We start from the raw sequence: 22,821 nt of genomic DNA, 5'->3' as shown, positions 1-22,821 counted from the left end.
CAGCATCTTCCCACAATACAGAATATCCGACCAACCGTCCCAAAGCCCTAAGAGTCTTTCCAGCCTGAAAATTCAGAAGGTGGAAATGTTCATTCCTCTAAGTCTGCGCTCCCCAACCCCCGGGCCGCAGAGCTCCGCCGCCGTCACACCTCTCAGTCGGTGGGAAAATTGTCTTCCATGAAACTTCGGAAGCGGGGGGAGGGGGCCGCACTGCAGAAGGTGAGCAATGGGCGAAGGAGCGAAGCTTCATCTGTATTTACAACCGCTCCCAATCGCTCGCATCACCGCCGGAGCTACGCCTCCCCTTCCCACCCCCACCCTCCCCGGAAAGATTGTTTTCCATGAAACCAGTCCTTGGTGACAAAAGGATGGGGAACCACTCACTGCAAGTGATGTAGATATTTTGCTTTATAAGACGTATAAATTTATAAAATCTGGTGAGAACTAAAAGTGCTCCAGGTGAGGATCGAACTCACAACCTCGGCATTGCTCCGCTCGCACTGTCATATAAGTACCGCGCGCTAACCGATTGCGCCACTGGAGCTCCGGCCGCACCCGCGCGCCGCAGATTACTTCAGTCATTCAGAACCACGTGACCTCACTGGAAGGTTCCGCCCTACATTACACATGCAAATACAAATCTTTGGGTTGACCAATAAGAGAAAGCGCATGAAGAGTTCCTACTTCTCACGCCTCGCAGGCCCTTGCTGTAAAAGGGAAAAGTCAGCGAGGCGCTTGGAATGTGAGGGAGTAGCCTGCCTGGGGACTCGCCTCCTCATGAATATTCAGAATCAGGGGAAGAGGGGTCTTAACCCTTCGCTGGCGGGCCGGCCGGAAGGTGGCCCCTCCCCCCCACAGGCGGGAACAGGATGTGAGCCCGAGCGGCCGGGGGGAGGGGAAGCCCCGGGCGACCGCCCCCCGCCCCACAGCTGGACCGAACTCTCCAGCCCCAGATGTGGTGCCGCCGCCGGCGTCACCGGAGCCCCATGCCACCCATCCAGGAGTCCGAGGGGTCCAAAATCTCGGACCCGGGCGCCCAGAATTTCTGCATCGCGTCTTGAGAGACCCCGAAATCCAGGCCCCTGCGCCCAGTTTAGAGGACTTCAGATATCCAAGTGCCCAGCGCCCCCTCCTGGAGCGCCCGGGAGTCCGGGACTTGAGCCTAGCGGGACCCTGGAGGCCGACCGTCCCGCACCCCGGTGGGACGAAGTCAGGATCCAGGACCAAAGATTCCCTCCAGGGCTTCCGAGAAATCCGATCCCAAGACCGCCAGGTTGGAGGAACTTGAGAGCCAAACCGCTAGCGCTCCGACCAGTCGGGCTGCAGCGTCGACCACTTCAAGCGGACGCAGGAATTTGGGACCCCCCGGCGGTGATTTAATCCCTGCTCCTAGAGTTGAGGAAACTCGAGGATCCGCCTACCACCACCGCGGCCCTACCTAGAGGACTCAGGAATTTGGGTCCCCAGCGCCCCCATCTTAGCCTCCAGAGTCGAGGCTCCTAGAATTCCCTATTGAGAACACCAAGAGATTCGGACTGCTGGACCCCACTCTCCGGAAGACCCGGATTCTGGTTCCTGGAGCCTGAAAGCCCGAAGTTCACGCCCCTGAGTCTGGGCTCCGCACTCCCCAGGGACCGCGTTCGGGTCGAATAGGAAGCCGGCTGCCGCGGCCCGGGCCGGAGGCTCCCCGGGAGGTGAGGGGGGAGGCGAGGGGCCCCGGCGGCCTGGGGGAGGGGGCGGCGCCGCTGCTGAACAATGAGGGGGCGTGCCGGCGGGGGCCGAGCCCGAGCGCCGGCGGGAGTTGGGGACTGGAGGGGTGCGGGGAGGCGCTGGGGAGGCTGTGGCTGTGGGGCCGGCGATCGGGGCGCGGGGGGACTGGCTGGAGTGGGATCGAGGGCTCAGGGCCAGCGCCCCGGCGCGCAGTCCCTGGCGGGGGAGGGAGCCGTCTGCAGGACCCTGGCATCCGGTCCCCCAGCCTCCGCCCTCCCCTGGGACCCCGCGGCCTCCCGCCCACGGCTTTTCCCAGCCCTGCCCCTCGCCCTCCGCTCCTGCCGGAGCCCGAGCATTCCCAGGATCCTGAGCCGGCGCCCCAGACAGACGGGGCTCGTAGCTTCTGCGACTCTGCTGTCTTCACTCTTCTTTGTCTCAACCTTTCCATCTTTTTCTCTACGTTTCCTCTCCTGGTCTCGCTCTTTCTGTCACTTTGCCTGTGCCTCCCCCATTAGTTACTCCCAGGGACTCCTCCCTGGATTTAGACTGCGCTCCTGACTCCCAGCCCCCAGCCTGAGAGCTTGGGCGGCAGGGAAGCTTATGGGGTCCTGATCTCCAAGCAGCGGGTCTTTCTGCAGGGCTGCTGCGCCGCTCAGCCATGCCTGAGGGAGCCCGTGCTCTGAGCCGGTCCAAACCTAGCCCCAGCCTGGGGTGTGGCCGCAGAGGTGAAGCGTGTGACTGTGCAACTGAGTGTGAGACTCGGACAGGTGAGCGTGGGACGCGGGCGGAGCCTGTGGGGCCCTTGTTCCTTATTCACTCTAGACACAGCAGCCTTCTGTGGCTGGCCCAGGACAGTGGGACCAGGACCACCCCAGCCCTATGGGCACAAAGCTCCGAGTCAGGTGGGGAGGCGGACCCATGCCCCATCAGTGACAGGCCAGAGGGGGGAAGCCCAGGGAAGTGACAGGACTGTGGTGGGGAAAGCCCAAGGGTGGCTGTGAGAGCCCAGTCTGGGAAGTCAGGGCTTCCTGGAGCTGGGAACATTTAAACTGAGAATTGGAAGATTAGGAGGAAAGAGTTAGGCAAAAGACAGGGAAGAGTATTCCATATGCAAGGAGCAGTATGTGCAAAGGCCCTGAGGCTAGGAAAGGCTGCATGTTTAAGTAACTGAGGAAGCTGAGTGTGACTGGAACAGGGACTGTAAGAAGAGGTGTGGCATGGCAAGAGAGCTTACTGGAGAGATCTGTAGTGGCCACGTTGCACAGGGCCCTGTGGATCTAAAGAGTTTAGACTTTATCCTGAGGACGTGAAGGGGTTATACTCATGGGAGTGGCAGGATCAGATGGTCAAATTAATGAAGGTCTTTCTGGCTGATACATGGAGGTGGATTAGAGGGACTGAGGCCAGAAGTGCAGAGAGGACCATGATGGGAGAGGGCGAGACTGGACTAAGGCAGGGCAGTGGGGAGGGGTGAAGAGGCCCACGAGAAAGCTGTTGACCAGGTGTGTATGGGTGTGGGGGCAAAGTGCATGAAGGGCTGTGGGAGGTGACACTTAGAGAGACACTCCCCCCCACCTCCTGTTCCACACCCCAGCAGCCCCTGCAGCCCCCGCCATGGCCTCCCCTCGAGGTTCTGGGAGCTCCACATCTCTGAGCACTGTGGGCTCTGAGGGAGACCCAGCCCCAGGGCCTACCCCAGCCTGCTCAGCCTCCAGGCCAGAGCCCCTCCCGGGGCCCCCTATCCGCCTGCATCTGTCACCTGTGGGGCTCCCTGCTTCAGCAAAACTCTCAAGGCTGGAGCGCGTGGCCCGAGAGATCGTGGAGACAGAGCGGGCCTATGTCCGGGACCTCCGCAGCATCGTGGAGGTGAGGGGCAAGCACCTGAGGGCAGGGGGGACCCGCGCCAGCCCCTCGGGCCGCTGTAACCCCAGTCATCTCCACAGGACTACCTAGGCCCTCTGCTGGATGGCGGGGTCCTGGGGCTGAGCGTGGAGCAGGTGGGCACGCTGTTCGCCAACATCGAGGACATCTACGAGTTCAGCAGGTCAGGGGCAGGTGGGACAGGCGGGGCACTGGCTGGTGGAGAGAACTGTGTTCTAACTCAAACCCTGGAGCCCCATAGTGCCCTGTCCAAGCTGGTACGTGGGGTGTCATGATGTTGGGCAGGGATCCTGGTCGGGAGTGAGGACCTGAGTGGTGGAGGAGACAGGAGTCAGAGGCCCCGGCTGAGGCCCAGTATGGGGACAGGGTCCAGGCATCGGGATGAGGTCTCAATACTGTCAGGTCTGGGCTCACAATGAATCTAAGAGTCATGTGGGGCCCAAAACTCATGACAATGTGAGCATTTGTGTGACCACCTAAGTCCCGATTTGCCAGGACCTTTCCCAGTTTTAGCATTGAAAGTCTGTCATCCTGGGGAACTGCTCGGTCCCTGACAAACCGGGATGGTTGGTCCCTCTAGTAAGGAGGGTCCAAGGATCAACGAGATCTCAGGATCACAGCAGATCTTAAGGTCATCATAGCTCCGGGGATCACAGCACCTCCCTCCCCTCTCTGGGTCATGACATGACACCCCTAGGCTCACAGCAGCTGTGACTGGATTTCAGGTTGAGGAGTGTGATACTGTTCAAGGTCAAAGTCTAAGCAGGTTATGATTGCCCATGTAGCCATTAGTGGACCCTTCCTCAGGACATGACATCCCCTTAGATCCTGACAGCCACCACACCCCCAGCCCCAGCGGACCGTTGGGGTATCTGCCTCCTGGAGTCCTCCCACAGCAGGATCACCAAGGTGGGGTGGGTCCTCACCCTTGCCCTCTCCCTGTAGCGAGCTGCTGGAGGACTTGGAGGGCAGCAGCGGTGCCGGAGGGATTGCCGAGTGCTTCGTGCAGAGGGTGAGGCGAGGGGCAGGGCCCTTGGTCTGGGCTGGGGCCTGGGGAGGGGAGAGCAGGCCCAGGCTAGGCTGGAGGCGGGTCGTGGGCAGCTGGGACCCGGGGTCTCCCTGACACCCGTATCACCCACAGAGCGAGGATTTTGACATCTACACATTGTACTGCATGAACTACCCGAGGTGAGGGGTGGGGAGCCCCTGCTGGGCCCCAGGCCGTGCCCACAAGCTGATGTGCCAGCCAACCTCCCTCCACCCCCGACCCATCCAGCTCCAATCCGTGCCAGGCCATGACAGTAACTGACCTCTCCCTAACTGCCCCTCACCCCTGCCAGGCCCTGACTGTTCCCAAACCCTGGCCACTCCCTGACCCCCTCAAGCCCTGCCCACTAGAGCTGCCAGCCCCCGCTGACCTGTGCTGTGCCTCCAGCTCCCTGGCCCTCCTCCGGGAGCTGTCGCTGTCTCCACCAGCAGCCCTGTGGCTGCAGGAGCGCCAGGCCCAGCTTCACCACTCGCTGCCGCTGCAGAGCTTCCTGCTGAAACCTGTTCAGCGCATCCTCAAGTACCATCTGCTGCTGCAGGTCAGCTGTGGCCCTGGGCGCCTGGCTGGGGAGGGGCAGGGTCCTGTCCACCGACCACCTGTTGGTATGTCTGGGCGTGGACCCCCAGAGTTGGGAAGGCGTGAGCAGGCCTCCTCTGACTCTCGGGGCCAGACCGTGCACCCGTGCACTCTGGTCCCTAGAAACCGGGAGGGTCTTGCTGGCAGCAGGGCCTGGCCCCAGCTGAGCCCACCTTCTGTCTCTTTCTCCATCTCTGCCTCTACCTTTCTGTTTCTCTCTGGCTGCTGTCACTTTTCATGCTCTTTCTCCTTTTTCTGTTTTTCCTCCCCTCCCTGTGTGCCTGGCGGCTGCCTGGCAGGAACTAGGGAAGCACTGGGCGGAGGGCCCAGGCAGTGGGGGTCGCGAGATGGTGGAGGAAGCTATTGTGTCCATGACAGCGGTTGCCTGGTACATCAATGACATGAAGCGCAAGCAGGAGCACGCTGCACGCCTCCAGGTGGCTCCAGGGTGGGCTGGGGGCTGGACGGGGTGGGTGTCAGTGCTTCAGAGGAAGCCCGGGAGGGTTGGCTCGGACAGCGCGCCCTGTTGCTGACCCCCCTGTTTTGGCGTGTGTGTGTGTGTGTGTGTGTGTGTGTGTGTGTGTGTGTGTGTGTGTGTGTGCGCGTATGCCGCCTACCCACACGTGTCTCTGTGCCCTGTGCGCCTGGCGGGGTCTGGCAGGAAGTGCAGCGGCGGCTGGGCGGCTGGACTGGCCCGGAGCTCAGTGCTTTCGGGGAGCTGGTGCTGGAGGGCGCATTCCGAGGTGGTGGAGGGGGTGGCCCCCGGCTCCGAGGGGGTGAGCGGCTTCTCTTCCTGTTCTCGCGGATGCTGCTTGTGGCCAAGCGCCGGGGGCCAGAATACACCTACAAAGGCCACATCTTTGTGAGTTTGCGGATGGGGGTGAGGCCAGAATATTACCCTCGAAATACATTCCATGTACCTATACCTGCATGCCTAAAGGGGTGGGCTGGGGGATAAGCTGGCTTAAAAGGGCCACGTTTTCTTGAGTTCAAGAATGGGAACATGGCTTATTAAGGAGAGACGAAGCCAGCGGGATGCAGAGATAGTGATGGAGTGAGGCCTGCAACGGGGGAACCTGGATTTGCCCCAGGCAAATGTCTTCATGAGGGTGTGGAGGGGCCTGGCAAGGGAGAGAGCAGAGCCAAGCTCGGCTGGGGGGTCGAAAGGGGGAAAGGGCACCTGCCATACGGGGCACATTTTCCTAGCGGGTGGGGATCCGCATACACCTACAGGGTATCTGACTGTAGGGCTCTGGGCGTGCCGCCCCTCTCTGCCCCCCATCCAGTGCTGCAACCTCAGTGTGAGCGAGAATCCTCGAGACCCTCTAGGGTTCAAGGTCTCTGACCTGACTATTCCCAAGCACAGGCACCTGCTCCAGGTGAGCACGGGGTGGGCTGGGCCAACAGGGCTCCCCTCAGCCCTGAGACCTCACACTGGCTCCTTGACCGCAGTCGCACCCCACCTCCAGGCCAAGAACCAAGAAGAGAAGAGACTGTGGATTCACTGTCTCCAGCGCCTCTTCTTCGAGAACCACCCCGCCTCCATCCCTGCCAAGGTACAGCTCCTGCCACAGCCGGGGGCCCTCGGAGTGCCAGAGACACCTCTCCCCCAAGAGTACTAGAAGACTGAGTGCAGGGGCATTTTCTTGTAACATGATCGCTAGAAGTACAGAGTTATGCTTCCTGGGTTTGAACTCCAGCTCTGCCACATCCTGCTTTGTGACCTTGGGCAAGTAACTTCACCTCTCTGGGCCTCAGTTTTCTCACCTGCAGAAATAATAGTGTCTACCTCCTAGGGTTGTGGTGAGGACTAGTGTCATCAGCCTTGTAACTCTTCTGACCTGTAGAAGCACCCCATTCATGGCAGTGCCTTGTGCTTGGAGCATCCTCCATGTGGTGCTCGGAGACCCGCCCCACTCAACCCTCCTCGTCTCTTTTAGGCAAAGCAAGTTCTCCTTGAAAACAGCGTGCACTGTGAGTAGGGGCCTTGGGTTGGGAAGATGTGGAAGTAGAGGAATTACTTGTAAGAAAAAGTAGGCTATTAGCCCCAAAACTCTCCCTTCAGGTGCTCCAAAAAGTAAACCTGTCCCAGAGCCCCTGACACCCCCACTTGGATCTCCCCGACCTCGAGATGCTAGAAGTTTCACTCCTGGACGGAGGAACACAGGTAAAGGAGGGGGAACCCTGAGACCCGGCTCCCCAGCTCCCTGCTCCCCAGGACGGCGGAGTGGGGCTCCTGGTGGGCTCTGACCCGCTTCTCCCGCAGCTCCCTCTCCGGGCCCCTCTGTGAGTCGCCGTGGCCGCAGGCAGTCTGGTACGTACTCACTGCCTAAAGGTGAACAAGGGATCGGGGTGGCATCTGGGCTCCTGACATCACTGTGTCCTCCCTCCAGAGCCGGTGAAGGACCCTGACGCCGTGTTCCCACAGAACGGTCAGTGACTGCCCCAGCCCAGCCTGGTCCGTCGCCGTCTGTCCCCATGGACTGCCCGGGTGGGTGGGGCAGCTCACCAGTTCTAAGGGGTAACTGTTGTTCCCCTACGTCTCACTAACTCTTTCACTTTCTCATCCCTCCATCCCCAGCCAAGCCTGGATTCAAGGTAAGCCATATCCTGAGATAGGCTCAGGGGGCCTGAACCCCTGGGTCTGACGGAGAAGGGATTGGGGCTCAGATTCCTCTGCCTGGGGAGGCGTCTCGGCTCTTGCCCTCCACCCCTCTCCCCCCTCACAGCACGCTGGCAGCGAAGGGGAGCTCTACTCCCCCGCAGAACCTCAGCTGCCAGTTCCAGTGTCCGGACCCCCCGAGGAGCTAGAGGATACCGGGCCCCCCACGCTGGACCCTTCTGGGACCTCAATCACTGAAGAAATTCTGGAACTGCTCAACCAGAGAGGCCTTCGGGATCCAGAGGTGAGCTGGGCATCCCATCATGGTGCCCTTGGAGCCCTGAGCTTGGGGAGACACAGACCAGGGCCCAGGTGGGTCAGCCCAGCCTGCAATCTTTGGTCTCTTTCCCTGTGCCCACTGCAGCCATCCGCCCGCGACATTCCCAAGTTCCCAGGAGACTCCCAGGTGCCGGGCGACAGTGAAACCCTCACATTCCAAGCCCTGCCCAGCCGGGACTCTTCAGAAGAGGAGGAGGAGGAAGAGCTGGAGATGGATGAACGGGGGCCTTCCCCACTCCACGTCCTAGAGGGGCTGGAAAGTTCGAATGCAGCTGAAATTCCCAACATTCCCGGCCTTACCAAAATTCCTGATGTACCCAACCTCCCTGAAATTCCTGGCCATTCTGAAATTCCCGAAGTTCCCCGCCTTCCTAGTCTCTCAGACATTTCCAGTGTTTTTGAAATGCCCTGCCTTCCAGCCATACCTAGTGTCCCGGACGTTCCCAGTCTTTCCAGCTCTCCTGCCCTCCCCTGTGACGCCTGGCTCCAGGGGCCTCTGCAGGAGCCAGCTGAGGTTCTAGCCTCCAGGAGAGAACTGTTCCCTGGAAGCGATCCTGGAAAACTGGGAGAGCCTCCACTAGGAAGCAGGGCAGGGCAGGAGGAGGATGAGGAAGGCGCGTCATTCCCAGATTTCCAGCCCGAGGATGGCAGCCGACATCAGGGATTTCCAGATGAGCTGGAGTTCCGCTCTTGCTCAGAAATCCGGAGCGCCTGGCAGGCACTGGAGCAGGGGCAGCTGGCCCGGCCAGGCTTCCCAGAGCCACTGCTGATCCTGGAGGATTCAGATCTAGGTGGAGACAGCAGGAGTGGGAAGGCAGGAGCCCCGAGTTCAGAGAGGGCAGCGTCCCGGGTGCGAGAGTTGGCCCGGCTTTACAGCGAGCGGATCCAGCAGATGCAGCGGGCAGAGACACGGGCATCAGCCAACGCCCCCCGCCGCCGGCCACGGGTTCTGGCCCAACCCCAGCCCTCCCCCTGCCTGCCCCAGGAGCAGGCTGAGCCAGGTGAGGTCTGGGTATGTGGTCGGCAGGGGTGGCCCAAGCTGGGGCATCAGTCCTGACTTGATCTTTTTGTATACAGGGCCCCTGCCTGCCTTTGGACACGTGCTGGTATGTGAGCTGGCCTTCCCGCTGACCTGTGCTCAGGAATCTGTCCCTCTGGTCCCTGCTGCCCGGGTTCAAGCTGCCACACCTTTGTCTAAGCAGGGAGGCCGCCTGGATGGCCAGGGTCTGAATGTTTCAGATTTGCCTGAGCAGGACCATCTGGGCATCCGCGTTCCAGCTACCACTCCTTTGCCTGAGCACGGAGGCCTCCAGGATATCCAGGCTGCAGCCACCACACCCTTGCCCAAGCAGGAAGGCCCCACAGACGTCAGGGGTCCAGCTAGTACAACTTTGCCTGATCAGGGACACTTGGAAATCCAAGTTTCAGCTACCCCCCCTTTGCCTGAGTGTGGAAGCCACGTGGATATACAGGTTCCACCTACCACCTTCTTGACTGAGCCAGGACACCACGTGGACAGCCAAGTTCCAGCCACCCCAGCTTTGCCCATGCAGAGTTGTTCTGATGTCATGGTTTCAGCCGCTACTCCTGTGCCCGAGCAAGAAGGCCACCTGGACAGCCAGAGCACAACCAGCATCCCAGTAATTGAGCAAGGAGTTTCCAGGGATGTTGAGGGCCCAGCCGCCCTCTGCGGTCAAGCCGTCAGCCCTCTGCTAATGGATGGAAGCAGCCTGCACCATCAGGTCCCAGCCAGTGCCCCCCTGCCCTTGCCATGTGACCTCCCAGACATTCAGGTTCACGGTACCTCACCTTTGCCTGCACACGGAAGCCACCTTGACCATCAGATCCCAGCCAACGCCCCACTGTCTTCATCCCAAGACCTCCCAGACATTCAGGCTCCACCTGTCACACCTTTGCCCCCACCACAAGGCCTCCCAGACACCCAGAGTCCAGCTGTTGCCCTTTTGCTTCAGGAACAAAGCCTCTCACAGGTACAGGTCCAAAAACTCACACCTTTGCTGGAGCAGAAGAGCCCCACAAACATTCACGTTCCAGCTGCCACACCTTTACCTGAGCAAGGAGGCTCTCCAGAGACTCAGGGCCTGTTGCCCAGCCCAGTTCAGACCACTGTGGTTTTGTCCAAACCAGGAGGCCACTCGTTCTCTCATGTCGCCAGGTCAGAGTCTTCAGATTTGACCCCACCCCATAGCCCCCCACCCCCCAGCCGCCAGCTCCTCGGCCCCAATGCAGCTGCCCTCTCAAGATACCTGGCAGCTTCGTACATCAGCCAGAGCCTGGCTCGGCGGCAGGGGCCTGGGGGAGAGGCCTCCCGGGGCCCCTGGTCCTCCTCTGCCCCCACGTCACGGGCACCTTCGCCACCGCCCCAACCCCAGCCCCCGCCACCCCCAGCCAGGCGGCTCAGCTATGCCACCACAGTCAGCATCCATGTAGGGGGCGGTGGGCGGCTGCGGCCAGCGAAAGCCCAGGTCAGGTTGAACCACCCTGCTCTCTTGGCCCCCACTCAGGAATCTGTGGGCCTTCGCAGGGCCCAGGGGGCTCCTGATGCCCCATTCCACACATGAGTGGGGACATGAGGCTTCCCAGAAAGCAAGGACTCAAGCCGGATGCCACAGATCCTCAGACCTTCACTCAGACGTCCAGACACCGAACACAGGTCTAAAAGTTGCCGCGGCCTTTCCACTCCTGGGATCTGCCTTGGTGAATGGCCCTTTTTGCCTTGATACAACAGGGGTGGGGAAGGGATGTCAAGATCTTATTCATTCATATTGTGGAATTACGTGTGTTTTCCATTCTGGAGGTGGTGGTGGGAGATGACAAGACAAGGAATGGGAAGGTCTGACACAACAAATCAGTGGTTCTGGAAATCTGAGAATCTCAAACTCCTTTAAGAATGATAAGAAAGTGGACTCACTACAATTTGTACAATTTGGTATATGATTTCATGGGTTTTATGAACTGCGGGATTGATGTCCATCCAGGAAAGCAAAGTAAAGCCCTAGAAATTCACGGCCTTAGCAATTCATGCAGTTCGTGTGTCCCACCCATTCATCTCACCCACCCCCCCCCCCCGCCATCTCTTCATCTGTCCATCCAGCTGTCCTGCCATCTCTCCCTCTTCGTCCACCTGTCCTTCCAATCATTATCTCACCTATCGGCCTTGCTTGTCCAGCTGCCTCTACCCTATCCATCCGTCCATCCTTCATCATCCTGCCCCCATCCAGCATTCCATGCCCCATCAATCCATCGATTCCTCTCCCATCCCACGTGCCCACCTTCTCCACCCAGCACCCTCCATTGAGCCATCCTTCCCTACTCTGTGTCCATTCATCCATCTGTTCAGTATCCACACTGGCTCCGTACACCTCATTCACCCAGCCATCCATCGAACCATCTCTAAAGCTACCCATCCCTTCTTAATTGGATTCTTCTGGGTCTACTTTCCTTCAGAGACTGTTCCTTGCTAACACCAGGGTGGATCAGGTTTGGGCTTAGGGAGGAGTCTGTCCCACATCTGTCTGATTTCCCTTGGCAACCATCCCCCCCACCATCCTCATGAATATCCCAATTCTTGTGCCCACCCACATGCATCAGATCCATCACCCTCCCCCCCAGTTTGAGGCTTCTACAATTCCTCCACATGCCCCCTCCGCCTGCACATAATTGAGGTTGCAGAGACAAAAGGCTTTTATGTTAGGATTCTTCTGCCCCTTGCTCCAGCAGTGGTATGCCCAGTGAGAAGCATAATTTAAGCAGTTTCTTTGGTGATACTAGCTTTCATCAAACACTTAACCTCTTGTGGTTTTGAACCTCTAACACTTGAGTCATTCTAATCATAGATCCCCAGGATCTACTCCCAACCTACTGAATCAGAACCTCTGGGGCAGGAGCCTAGGAATCTGAAGTTTTAGCAATTGGCTAACAGCAAAAAAGCTGAGCTATATTGAGTACTAACTACATATTAGGAGCTTACAGTCACTTTATATGAACTTACTCGGTGTGAGTCCTCACAACATCCCTCAAAGGTGAGGATGGTTTTTAATCCTCATTTTAGAGATGAGGGAACTGAGGCATAGAGCAGAAGAGGGACTTGCTCAGTAGCACAGCTGGGAAGGGGCAGAGCTGGGACTCGAGTCCACATAGCCTGGCTCGAGTCTGTGCTCTTCAATTTGTGTATCCTGTCCTGGTGCTCTTGCCACTGGGGATACAAGAGGGAGCACTGCCTTGCCTGCCTGATGTTTGTAGCATGGCGCTCCATGGGCCCAGGGGTTTCTGATGCTCAGCTGAGGAAGGTGGCCAGCACAGGCCTGGCTCCATAAACGTTAGCTGCTGGTTTCTACTCATTGTTTACTGATGGCTACTGTGTGCCAGGGCCTGGGCTGAGTCCTGGGGGCCCTATAGTGGCCAAGGTGGACTCCTCAGCCTGAAATGACCGAGGACTCCGTTTTGCCGCCTCCCAAGGTCAGGACCCAGGCCAGCCTCCCCTCCTCTGTCCCATCCCCGCTGCACATTCCCAGCCGCCTCCAGCTGCACATTCCCTGAAGGAAAGTTCCCAGCCTGGCCCGGGCTCCCAGCGGCGCCGGAATTCCCGGTATTTGAGGAGGCAGGGAGGGAGAAGGGGCTGTCTCCTCCAAGGCCTGGAGTGGGGAAGGAGAAGCGAGCCCCCTCTCCAGATGTGTCCCAGCTGTGCCTCTGGGAGGGAGCCAGGAGCCTCAATAAGGGGGTCTGTGGACCCTCTGGGAGAATCATGGGCGCCAGGCCCGCCTCTGTCCATTCCTCCTGGCGTCCATGAATTCCATTCCTCCCTCCGGCCCAACTCCTACCTTGGCTTTGTGGTCCTAGTTCCACCGCCTCCTCAGGAATACCTTTCTTGCTGGCCTGCCACAGTGACAGCCCAATCCTCTTTAGAGCTACAGCCAAATCAGGCTCAAAAAGGATAAGGGTGGTGCCCGATGCTCTCTTTGGGACATTTGGGTTAATGCCCGCTAAACCCAGTTAACCCAAGTTAACTCCAGCTCCAGCGCAAAACTTGGCAAGCTGCAGATTAGTTTGCTAGTAGGGGTTTTCTCAGGTAACATGGGGACACCCACTCACCAGGCTCACAGGGATGTAGATACATCCAACAACACAGCCTAGCACCTAGTTGGTGCACCATGAACCCTCCTTTACTTTTGGGTATCCTCCAAGTCAGAGCTATCCCATACGACTTTCCTCCATGATGGAGTTGTTCTGTCAGGAGTGCTGCCCGGTGTGGTAACCATACGTGGCCTCTGAGCACTTGAAGCGTGGCTATTGTATCAAGTAGGGTGGATATATACAAAAAAGGCAAGTGCACGGAAAGTCTCAAGTTGTAAAACTTTCTCCCTCAATCAACATTCAAGTGCAGCACTTCCCAACAGGCAGAGTGCTGGTATCGGAAATAGAGATTACGCCCTTGTGAATCACAGCTACAGTAAGTCCTCACTTAACATCGATGGGTTTTTGGAAACTGTGACTTTAAGTGAAAATTCATATAATGAAACCATTTTTTCCCTCGTTGTGATGAAACAACGCTGAAGGAAACCACTGTTATTCTAGGACCTGTTTGTTGTTCATGTTTTGCTTAAAGTTGCAGTTTCCAAGAATCTATCCATGACATCAAGTGAGGACTTCTTGCCCAACTCCTACTCCAGCAGCAGTTTTTCCATTGTTTGTGACTTCTTGGGAAAGGGAAATGAGCTGTGGTCACTGCAATGCCCCCAGATCAGCACAGGGGTTCAAGAGGAGCGAATGACAGATAAGGAGATAAATGTCAAAAAACTAAGTCAACGAGACAGGGTCTCCCAGCTTATTTCCTACTCCAGCAGATACTGGCTCAGATGTCATCTCTCCCAAGGAGCATGGGCCACCTGACCTCTCCAGGCTTGGTCAAGTACCTCTTGTGGGTCCCACAGTCCCCTCTGCTTTTCCCATAAGTGGGGTACCCTGAGCACTCTCCCCAAATTAGTAGGGACAGGGGATCTTGGGCAGATCTGTGGCAGCCTAACATGGTGGTACAAACCTGGAATCTTCCACGACTCAAATGCCTGTCTGAATGCCACTTATTTTTTTAAGTTTAGGTAACATATTGCCTTTGCCCCACCCAAGTCAGAGCTTCAAGCATGTCCCCCAGATGGTGTGCACTGCACTCATTAGGTGTGAATATACCCATTCCCTCCTCCCCCCTGCCCATGAATGTTACTACTGTATGTGCACTTAATTGTTGATCAGTTAAAACCAATTTGATGGCAAGTATATGGTACACGTGGGGCTTTGAATGCCACGCCTTCCTTTTACTGTGTGCCCTTGGGCAAGCTACCTCCTGGTACTTTTCCTTTCTCCTGTGAAAAATAGAGGAAAACACCTAAAGGTGACTTACTCCACAAGCAACACTTTACTTTAGGTATTCCCTACGTCCGCACCAGTGCTGTTCCACGAAACTGTTGACAACGGAAACGTGCTGTGCAGCCTGGCGTGGCAGCCTCTGGTAGCAGCTGAGAGCTCACTATACACTGGCTCCTATCACACAGCAGGCACAACAGACAGACAAGTCCTTAGACCCCACAAAGAGCACGCTGCTGCGCTGAGCACAATGGGGACCTGCTTTAAAGAGGACAGGGAGGGCCTTTTACCAGGAGGTACTGTTGACACCCAAAGGATGAAGCCAGTCATGGGAATGACATACAAAGACCCTGATGGGAAAGAACACAAACGAAGGTTGACATGGCCTGGATAGTGACTGGAGAGGATGGGGGATTTCTTAAACCTGAGGGTCCCCCTTCCCGCCAGGTCTTAATACCTACACCACAAATTAGAATTAAAAAATACTCTTCTCCTAATGCAAGCATGGCCTTTAGTTGCTGACTTCACAGATTCCATCCAAGTAGTTTCTCTCGTTGTCTTTGAATGAAAGATTACTGACCTTACACATTTCCTCTGCTCTTCCCTGACATACCATTAAAACAGCAGCAAAGGGACTGAAAAAACAAACCTGCAAGGACAACTCATATCCACCAAGGTCTGCGTACGCACCGGACTCTAACGGAGGTGTAAGTGGACAGAGACTCCCCACCTGCCACCCCCACCCATCCACACTAAGCCCAGGGTGATCACTTTTGAGAGGGGTTAAAATCCAGACTGGCAATAGGCTGAGAATGTTTCCTGTGTTTCATCTGGTAAAAAACCCACTACCACGGAAGACCACAACACAGTCCTTAAAACCTTAAAATCCTACAACCATTTTTTATTATACAGGTGAACCCCGATCCTCGTGATGGGCTTATCGGTAAGATTTCTGGTAGCGAGCACGGGCACCAGGGCCTCCAAACTTTTTGGATTCGCAGCGACGGGGGTCAGCTACCAGCAGGGTCCGATCATACTGGATGAGGATGTCTTTGATCTCCTTCTTGGAAGCCTCATCCACATCTGGAGATAACAGTAGGGGTACAGATGTAGATAATCAGGAAAGTCCTTGACCTGGTCCCCACAGACCCACCCACCCAAAGGGAAGGACCCACTCTCACTCACATTTCTGGTAATAGGCGACCAGGGCTTTGGAGATGGACTGACGAATAGCTGCAAGGAAGACACAATAAAACAGTACACGAGCTTTGTGAAGGCCAAAGACTAGGGCCCACTCCCAGAGCCACATGCCCAGTTCCTGGGACTCACCATAAATCTGGGCCACATGACCACCACCCTTCACACGGACACGGATGTCCACACCAGCGAACCGCTCCTTACCCAGAAGCAGAACAGGTTCCAGCAGCTAGAGGAACAGGGAGTATGAGTAAGATTTTAAGCCACAACCTGGGCAGCTTAGCCATCTCACTAGGCATTCCTCTATTCTGTCTAGCTTCTGCTACCACCAGCCCCAAAGTACTAGTGGAAGGGGGTCACAGGCCCCTCTACAGAGTCAGGGGAGAAGCGAAGATTTAAAGCAGCCAAACAAGAGACTGCTGAATTGACAAAAAAGGCCACCCTCTCTGAACCTCAGATTCCCTATCTCTAAGACTGGTTCTTAGAATGCTAAACAGTAAGTAGCACTCTAATGCAACCACCAAGGCAGTTTCACACAGTGGAAAGTCACTCCTGGGCTGTTCAGGTGTCTTTTTTGGGTTCCCCAACTGAACTTTCTGCCTTTTGAGCCTCACCCCAATTCCCAGAGAAATGACAATCACACTACAACCTGTGCTATTGTCTTCCCTCCCCAGCTCTAGGTCTTTTGCCAGTGCTGCTGCCTCTTTTTTCGTTTTTTAAGAGATGGTGTCTCCCTATGTTGCCCAAGCTAGTATCAAACCCCTGCCTCAGCCTCAGTAGCTGGGACCAAAGGCGAGTGTCACTCCACCCGGCTTGGACACTTCTGCTTCACCAACTTCCAGTCTCATCTCACAGGTCTCCTCCTCTCCCCCGGCCCCTGACTCTTTTTTGAAGCCTTCCCTGGGATCCACATTCCAGCCCTGACTACTTTCGATCAGTTTCTGGTAGTTGGTCCAGTCAATCCCCCGACTAGATTGGGAGTTCCATAAGGGGCCACCTGGGTCACTCATGTGGCTGTGTCCCCCAAACTCACCATAGGGTATACACACAAATCCTTCAAATAAACTGACAGCCAATAACAATAAATCACAGTATTCAACATCTGCCACACAAAGCGATGTTTCTTATTAAACTCTAACTGACCCTGAAATATAGATATTCTTTCCTTTTAAAATCAATGGGCTTCAAGAAGAAATGAAAACATCTTCATACAAGCCAAGAAGTTTACAAAAAGAACCTTAATTTACTTTCACTACAATGCGTCAGGACAGAAACTATGACCATTTTACAGACGGTAAACCCACATTATCTGTAAAATGGTCACTTGCCTGAAATAACATAGGTAGAAGCAGGAATCAGAACCTGGTCTCTCCACTCTGAGCCAAAGAAACCGAGAGGCCCAAACAGGGAGCTAAGGAACCCCTTTTCACTGGCAAAAATTTAAACAGACCCAAATTCAAGTTCTTTTAATATTTATCGAGCACCTACAGTATCGAGAACATGCTTTAAACACCTGTGATTTGTCTGAAACAAAACACTGATTCCTGTCCTCAGGAAATCTGTAAGAGTGAAAACACTCCATCAGGTCACATAAACTAGTTTTCCCCGTGCTACTTGGGTCCCCACACTTGGGTGGGCTTCCAAATAACCCACGTTTCAAGGCAACACTTCAACACTTTAATGTTCCACATTCATGTTTTCAGTTTCTTAACTCAGATTTCACATCTTCTGAATCCCAAGCCCAGCTCTATTGTAAAATATCCCACTTTTCTACCACCAACTCAGCTTCTAAACATCCCATTGTTAACAGCTCTCTCGGCTTCCAAGAGCTACATCTCCGTCTCCAAGAGTCCTCCACTCAACGCCCGTCCCCGATCCCAGCACCTTGTATTGGAGCGTGCGCGGCTCAATCATCTCCAGGGGCCGCCCGTTCACCTTGATAAGGCCATTGCCGCGTTTGCAGTGCGCCACGGCTGTGGCCGTTTTCTGTGGGAAGACGAGAGACAGCGGGGCCGCGTGAGATTCGGGCGGGCCCCGGCTCCCAGGCCGACCCCAGATTCCTGCCCATCGGCTTTTCCCAGACCCCGGTATTTACCGACTCCTCCCATCCGACGTCCGGCCTACCTTGCGTCCGAAGACCTGCACGGACTGCAACGGGCCCTTGGACGGCATGGGGACGGGCGTGGACCGAGGATCCTCACCGCGCGGTTCCACAACCGGAAAAGGAAGGCTCAGGACTAACCAGGCCGCTTTTCAGGGTCTGCGCAGGCGCCTTGAGCGCTGCGTCGCAAAGGGATGGAGCTTTACGGCTCGCGTTGTAGCTAGGGGGCGGGGCCTCTGATTTACGGCGGGAAGGCCGCCTGGACCTCAAGGAGGGCGGGACCTGGGAGGCGGAAGGAGCGAGGTCTGGGGAGTGCAGTGTGGAGACCGAGGACGGCCTAGTGGCGGACGGACGTGTGACGAACAGCCTCGGTGGTTGTTGGCTCTCGTTTGCATTCCGGCTCTCTAATAATATTAATATAATCGATTCTCACCCTCGCCACCTGTAATCTTCCTCTCCTCTAGATTCCCTCCTCTCAGAATTCCCCTCCATCAGAATCTTCCCTCCCGAATCCACTGCAAGAAATCTGGCTGGATTCCCAGGATCCTATCCCCCTTAGAACCCACCTCCCTCGAGAGTCCTCTCCCGGAATCCTTTCTCCCCAGACACCCCGCCCCCAGAATCTACCTTTCTTTCATCAGAATTTGCCTCCTTCCTGAGCCTCTGTCAGAATCTCCGTCTGCCATAATCCTCTCAGAAGCCCATCCCCAAATGCCCCTCCTCAGAGCCCTCACCCTAGACTCCTTTTTCCCTAACTCGCCCTCCGCTCAGGGTCCACTTCACCCCAGCCAGCCTCCCCAGAATCTTCCTCTCCTCAGGACCCGCCACCCCTGGAATCTCCCTCCTTCAGAATCTCCCTCTCCCAGCAAATCCCAGGACACCCACCCCCAGAATCCCCTTTTAGAAAATCTTCCTCTCTCCCAGAGACCCCTCCCTCAAAATCTACCTTTCCCCAGAATTTACTTCCCTTTAGAGACTCCTCCCAAGCAACTGCCTCCCCTGGAATTTTCCTTTCCTTAGAATTCCCCTCTCCTCAGAGCCATCCCGCCAGAATTCCCCTCTTCAGGGTCCCTTTGTCCAGAATCCCCCAAATCATCTCTTTATTCTCCCCAATATCACCTTCCACACTAGCCTCCTCCCCACTGAATTCTCCACCCCCAGCCCCCCAAGTCCCATCTGAGGAACCCCAAGATTGTCCCCTGTTTCCTCCCCAGATGCTCCCCCCCCCAGATTCTTCCCAGCCAAGAGGCTCCTCTCTTAGGGCCAGAGGGAGCCCACAGTTGCCTCAGTTTCTCTGGCAGCACAGGGTCTGGGTCCAAGGTTCAAAGGGGTGTGGTGGCCACAGACGGTGGAGACTGGAGAGCAGGTCTGGGGCCACAGAGAAGAGCCTCCAGCCCAGAGTCCAGCTCCAAAAGGGTGAGACAGGGAGAGGGGCTGTGGGGTGGAAGGAAGGGAGCACCCAGAGGCAGATCTGGGGGGACACAGACACAGTACAAGAGAGGTAGGCACACATGGAGAGGGAAAGACGAAGGAACCAAGAGAGAAGAAAAGAAGAAAAGAGAGTTACTGGAGTAGTCAGAAATTGACCGAGAAAACACAAGCCCGGTGACAGAGATTTGAAGGCAGAGAGGTCAACCCTTAGAGGGGAGAAAAAAGACAGATCCAGGTAAGCACAAAGTTTCTAAAATACTTGAGATGGAAATAAAAGTGGAAACAAGAGCAGAGAACCCTCCAAATATGCACCTGCAAACATGGGTTATGCCTAGCACAGGTGTTTTCCAATGAGTAGACACCACAGAATGCACACACTCTGTTCTGTCTGGGCCTGTTGCGGGAAGGGGGGCAGAGTTCAAGTTCTCCAATCTCTCCAGACTGACCTTCACACCCTTGCTCAGTCTTGTTTCTTCGCTGAGCTTGGGGGTCAGGGAACCCTCTGACCTAAGCCCTGCCTACTTTGGGGTCACTATCTTGCCTGGCCTCTTAGGGCACATTCCCAGAAAATCTGTGGCTTGAATGGAACTGGCAGGGAAGGGGGGCAGTTCCCCTCACTCCAGTCTTCCAACCTGCTCCCTCTTTCTGTACTTCTCTCTTGCAGAAACCTTGGCTGGGGCCAAAGAAAGCCTGGGAGTGAACAAGGTGCCCATGTGGCCTCTCTGGACCATCCTCCTGCTCATGCAGCTCTGGGGGAGCCTAGGAGCCCCCCTCTGCCGGAGGGAGCCTTTTTACTTCCTTGTTGCTATCATGAAGATGCTGGTGTGGGGCAGGGTGGGGGGCAGTTGAGGGAGTTGGGTGGGTGGTGTGTTTGAGGAAGGGTCAGGCTCTTTCCCTCCAATATCTGATTTTCCTCCTTATCTGATTCTTCTCCTCCCATAATTGTAGGGAAACAAAAATGATGGCACTCTCTACACTTCAGATGATCTCTCGGTGAGTATTTCATCAGTTCTTCCTGAAGTTGGAAGTTTAGGGAGAACCCACTGGGCTCAGTTTGCATGAGTAGGTGTGTGAATGCATCAGTATGTTGGGAGGAGGCGGCAGTGGGAGCAGTTTTCCACCTGTCTAGCTCCTGCTATCTCCAGCACCTAGAAGAGTGACTGGCACATATTAATAACAACACATGATGGTGATATGATGATGATAGTGATCATGCTGATTATAGCTGCACTTAAATAGTGCTTACTCTGTGCCAGGTGCTGGTCTAAATGCTTTGAGCAATAATAAGCACCTACTTATTTACTCTTCACACCAAACCCTATAAGGTAGACAGGGCCACCATGCATGGATGTGAAGGTTGTACACTGCACAAGGATCCCACATCTACAAAGACAGTGGTGTATTCACATTCTGGATTTTGTACATTTGCATGTTTGTCAATTTCCAGCAGATGGCAGTAAAGCATCTTGTTCTAATAAAAGCAGCACTTACAAGTATCTTAAAGAATGATACTAACTTGCGCCCAAGTACGGTATATGGGCCAGTGTCAATCCTTAAGGTAGGCTGGGCGTGTGGCTCACTCACGCCTGTAATCCTAACACTCTGGGAGGCCGAGGCGGGTGGATCGCTTGAGGTCAGGAGTTCGAGACTAGCCTGAGCAAGAGCGAGACAACCCACCTCCCCCACCCCCCCCACCCTGTCTCTACTAAAAATAGAAAGAAATTATCTGGCCAACTAAAAATATATATGAAAAAAATTAGCTGGGCATGGTGGCGCATACCTGTAGTCCCAGCTGCTTGGGAGGCTGAGGCCATAGGATCGCTTGAGCCCAGGAGTTTGAGGTTGCTGTGAGATAGGCTGATGCCACGGCACTCACTCTAGCCCGGGCAACAAAAGCAAGACTCTGTCAAAAAAAAAAAAAAAAAAAAAGAAAAGAAAAAATCCTTAAGGTAGAAATTATTCCGAGCCCCATTTTACAGATGAAGAAACTGAGGCCCAGAGAAATGAAGGGGCTTGTTCCAGGCCACAGGAAACCTTGGGAGTAGGCATTTGGAATCAGGCCCTTGGTGGGAGACACCAGGTCACTCTATCCCCGCAGGTGTGTCCTGCTGAGACTCTAGGCTGCTTCAGGCTGGAGCTGTCTGTGATTGGGTTTGAGGAGGGCCCATCTGTGGGGACTGCTGTGTTCCGGCTACAGCGCCTGCTGGATGCTCTGGGGTCCCAGCTGTGGGTGGCCAGCCAGGGGCCTTGCCTGCCTTGTGAAGTACATCCCCAGAGGTCTGTCCCCCTCTTCCTGGCCAAACTCTTGGAGTTATTACAGAGAGCTTGTGCTCGGCACCTGCCCACAGCATGAACCCTGGAGGACGTAGACTCCCAGGTACTCCGGAGAGGCTGGGTGGAGACGGGGAGGAAATTTGGTCTCCAGCCCCACCTCCTGAACCCTAAGCCTTCCCTTCCTTCTAGGCCAGAGGACCTCACCTGGAGCCCCAGGCGCCAAGGGGAAGAGGTGAGAAGGAGGAGGAAAATAAGGTGACATCTGAAGTCTCTGTCCTCCTGGGGCAGGGGTTGGATAAATTGCCCCCCACCTGCCCCCATGCTTGTCTTTTTTCAGATACTCCCTCTTCTCTCCTCTTCCAAGAAAGGACAAAGCAGTGCACAGGTGTCCTCTAGCCTCACCCCCATCCCTTGAGGATAGGGAGAGTCCTGTGGCTCACATCCCTGGCTGCAAATAATTACCACCTGGACAACTTTCAAGTCATACTCATTGCCAGACCCCAGCCCAGAGAATTTCATAACTGGTCTCTGGTAGAGCCTGAGCATCTATATTTTTAAAATAAACTTTACTGAGGTATAATAGCATGCAGTAAAAGGCATCCATTTTCAGTGTACATTTCAATGAGTTCTGACAGATGCGTACACACTGCCGCATTTCCATCACTCCAAAGCATCCTCTCATCTCCCTTCCCAGTCAGCCTCCACCTCCAGCCCCAGACAGCCACTAATCTGCTTCCTGTCTACATAGATTGGTTTTGCTTGCTCTAGAGTTTCCTATGAATGGAATCATACTGCACATATCCTGGTGTCTGGCTTCTTTCACTCAGCATAATGTTTTGGAGATTCATTCATGTGTATATCAGTAGTTTGTCTCTCTCATAACTGTTCCCTCTCTTTCCTGGGGTAAACGCCTTTCTGCGGCAGTGCCCATTAATCATTTCATATGTAGAATCCTATTTTAAAGAGCTGTTGTTTAGAGGAGCCAAGTTTATAGAAGGGGAAACACTTTTCTGTGGCTTGTCCATCCTTCCCTTATCTATCTTGGGCTCGATTTGGGATTGTTGGATCGAAAAGTGTGTGCTTATGGGAAAAAGCACCTGTGGTATGTCCTCTCCCTGGTAGCTGACTGGTGAGCCTCTGCCCCAACTGCACCCTATTCCTCTGTAACTAAGTAGGTACATATGAAATGTCTGTAAATTGGGCGTGGTGGCGCATGCCTGTAGTCCCAACTACTAGGGAGGCTGAGGCAGGAGGATCCCATGAGCCCAGGAGTTGGAGTCCAGC

General features: G+C 55.4%; 3 protein-coding genes and 1 non-coding gene across 13 annotated transcripts; 2 read left to right on the top strand and 2 right to left on the bottom strand.

Annotated features, from left to right (window-relative positions):
- Positions 1 to 451: 451 nt before the first annotated feature.
- TRNAI-UAU lies at positions 452 to 544 on the bottom strand. Its single transcript is given in 2 exon segments — positions 452 to 487; positions 507 to 544. It is a non-coding gene; the product is annotated as a tRNA-Ile (tRNA).
- Positions 545 to 830: 286 nt separating this feature from the next.
- Positions 831 to 11,183, top strand: PLEKHG2 (pleckstrin homology and RhoGEF domain containing G2). Of its 6 annotated transcripts, none has more exons than XM_045532037.1 (19): positions 831 to 1,694; positions 2,349 to 2,477; positions 3,308 to 3,576; positions 3,654 to 3,754; positions 4,537 to 4,603; positions 4,733 to 4,779; positions 5,027 to 5,177; positions 5,515 to 5,652; positions 5,877 to 6,077; positions 6,502 to 6,594; positions 6,685 to 6,771; positions 7,156 to 7,189; positions 7,281 to 7,382; positions 7,482 to 7,529; positions 7,609 to 7,647; positions 7,797 to 7,813; positions 7,945 to 8,121; positions 8,242 to 9,157; positions 9,234 to 11,183. In XM_045532037.1, exons 2-19 carry the CDS (start codon positions 2,369 to 2,371, stop codon positions 10,736 to 10,738), a joined length of 4,101 nt encoding a protein of 1,366 aa, XP_045387993.1. In that variant the 5' UTR covers positions 831 to 1,694; positions 2,349 to 2,368; the 3' UTR covers positions 10,739 to 11,183. The 6 variants fall into 6 exon arrangements, with proteins under 6 accessions (XP_045387993.1, XP_045387991.1, XP_045387995.1 ...); XM_045532035.1 differs by having other exon boundaries at positions 832 to 1,694; positions 3,305 to 3,576; XM_045532039.1 differs by having other exon boundaries at positions 833 to 1,694; positions 3,419 to 3,576.
- A 4,223-nt stretch (positions 11,184 to 15,406) lies between these two features.
- Positions 15,407 to 18,022, bottom strand: RPS16 (ribosomal protein S16). The gene is made up of 5 exons (XM_045532034.1): positions 17,856 to 18,022; positions 17,616 to 17,717; positions 15,864 to 15,960; positions 15,720 to 15,767; positions 15,407 to 15,617 (listed from the first exon to the last, which is right to left on the bottom strand). The coding sequence occupies exons 1-5, from the start codon at positions 17,901 to 17,903 to the stop codon at positions 15,472 to 15,474; spliced, it is 441 nt and encodes a 146-aa protein (XP_045387990.1). The 5' UTR covers positions 17,904 to 18,022; the 3' UTR covers positions 15,407 to 15,471.
- Positions 18,023 to 18,119: 97 nt separating this feature from the next.
- Positions 18,120 to 22,119, top strand: LOC123624341. 5 transcript variants are annotated; one of them, XR_006730116.1, is made up of 6 exons: positions 18,120 to 19,248; positions 19,928 to 19,968; positions 20,212 to 20,256; positions 21,362 to 21,640; positions 21,727 to 21,769; positions 21,875 to 22,119. XR_006730116.1 is itself a non-coding variant. In XM_045532032.1 (5 exons), exons 1-4 carry the CDS (start codon positions 19,047 to 19,049, stop codon positions 21,614 to 21,616), a joined length of 660 nt encoding a protein of 219 aa, XP_045387988.1. In that variant the 5' UTR covers positions 18,120 to 19,046; the 3' UTR covers positions 21,617 to 21,640; positions 21,727 to 22,119. The 5 variants fall into 5 exon arrangements, 2 of the variants coding, with proteins under 2 accessions (XP_045387988.1, XP_045387989.1); XR_006730114.1 differs by having other exon boundaries at positions 19,928 to 20,085; XR_006730117.1 differs by lacking the exon at positions 18,120 to 19,248 and adding an exon at positions 19,257 to 19,498 and having other exon boundaries at positions 19,928 to 20,085.
- Positions 22,120 to 22,821: the final 702 nt, after the last annotated feature.

This window comes from Lemur catta, chromosome 19, assembly GCF_020740605.2.
Source record: "Lemur catta isolate mLemCat1 chromosome 19, mLemCat1.pri, whole genome shotgun sequence".
NCBI lineage: Eukaryota > Metazoa > Chordata > Mammalia > Primates > Lemuridae > Lemur > Lemur catta.
This window is presented reverse-complemented; position numbering and strand designations above follow the sequence as displayed.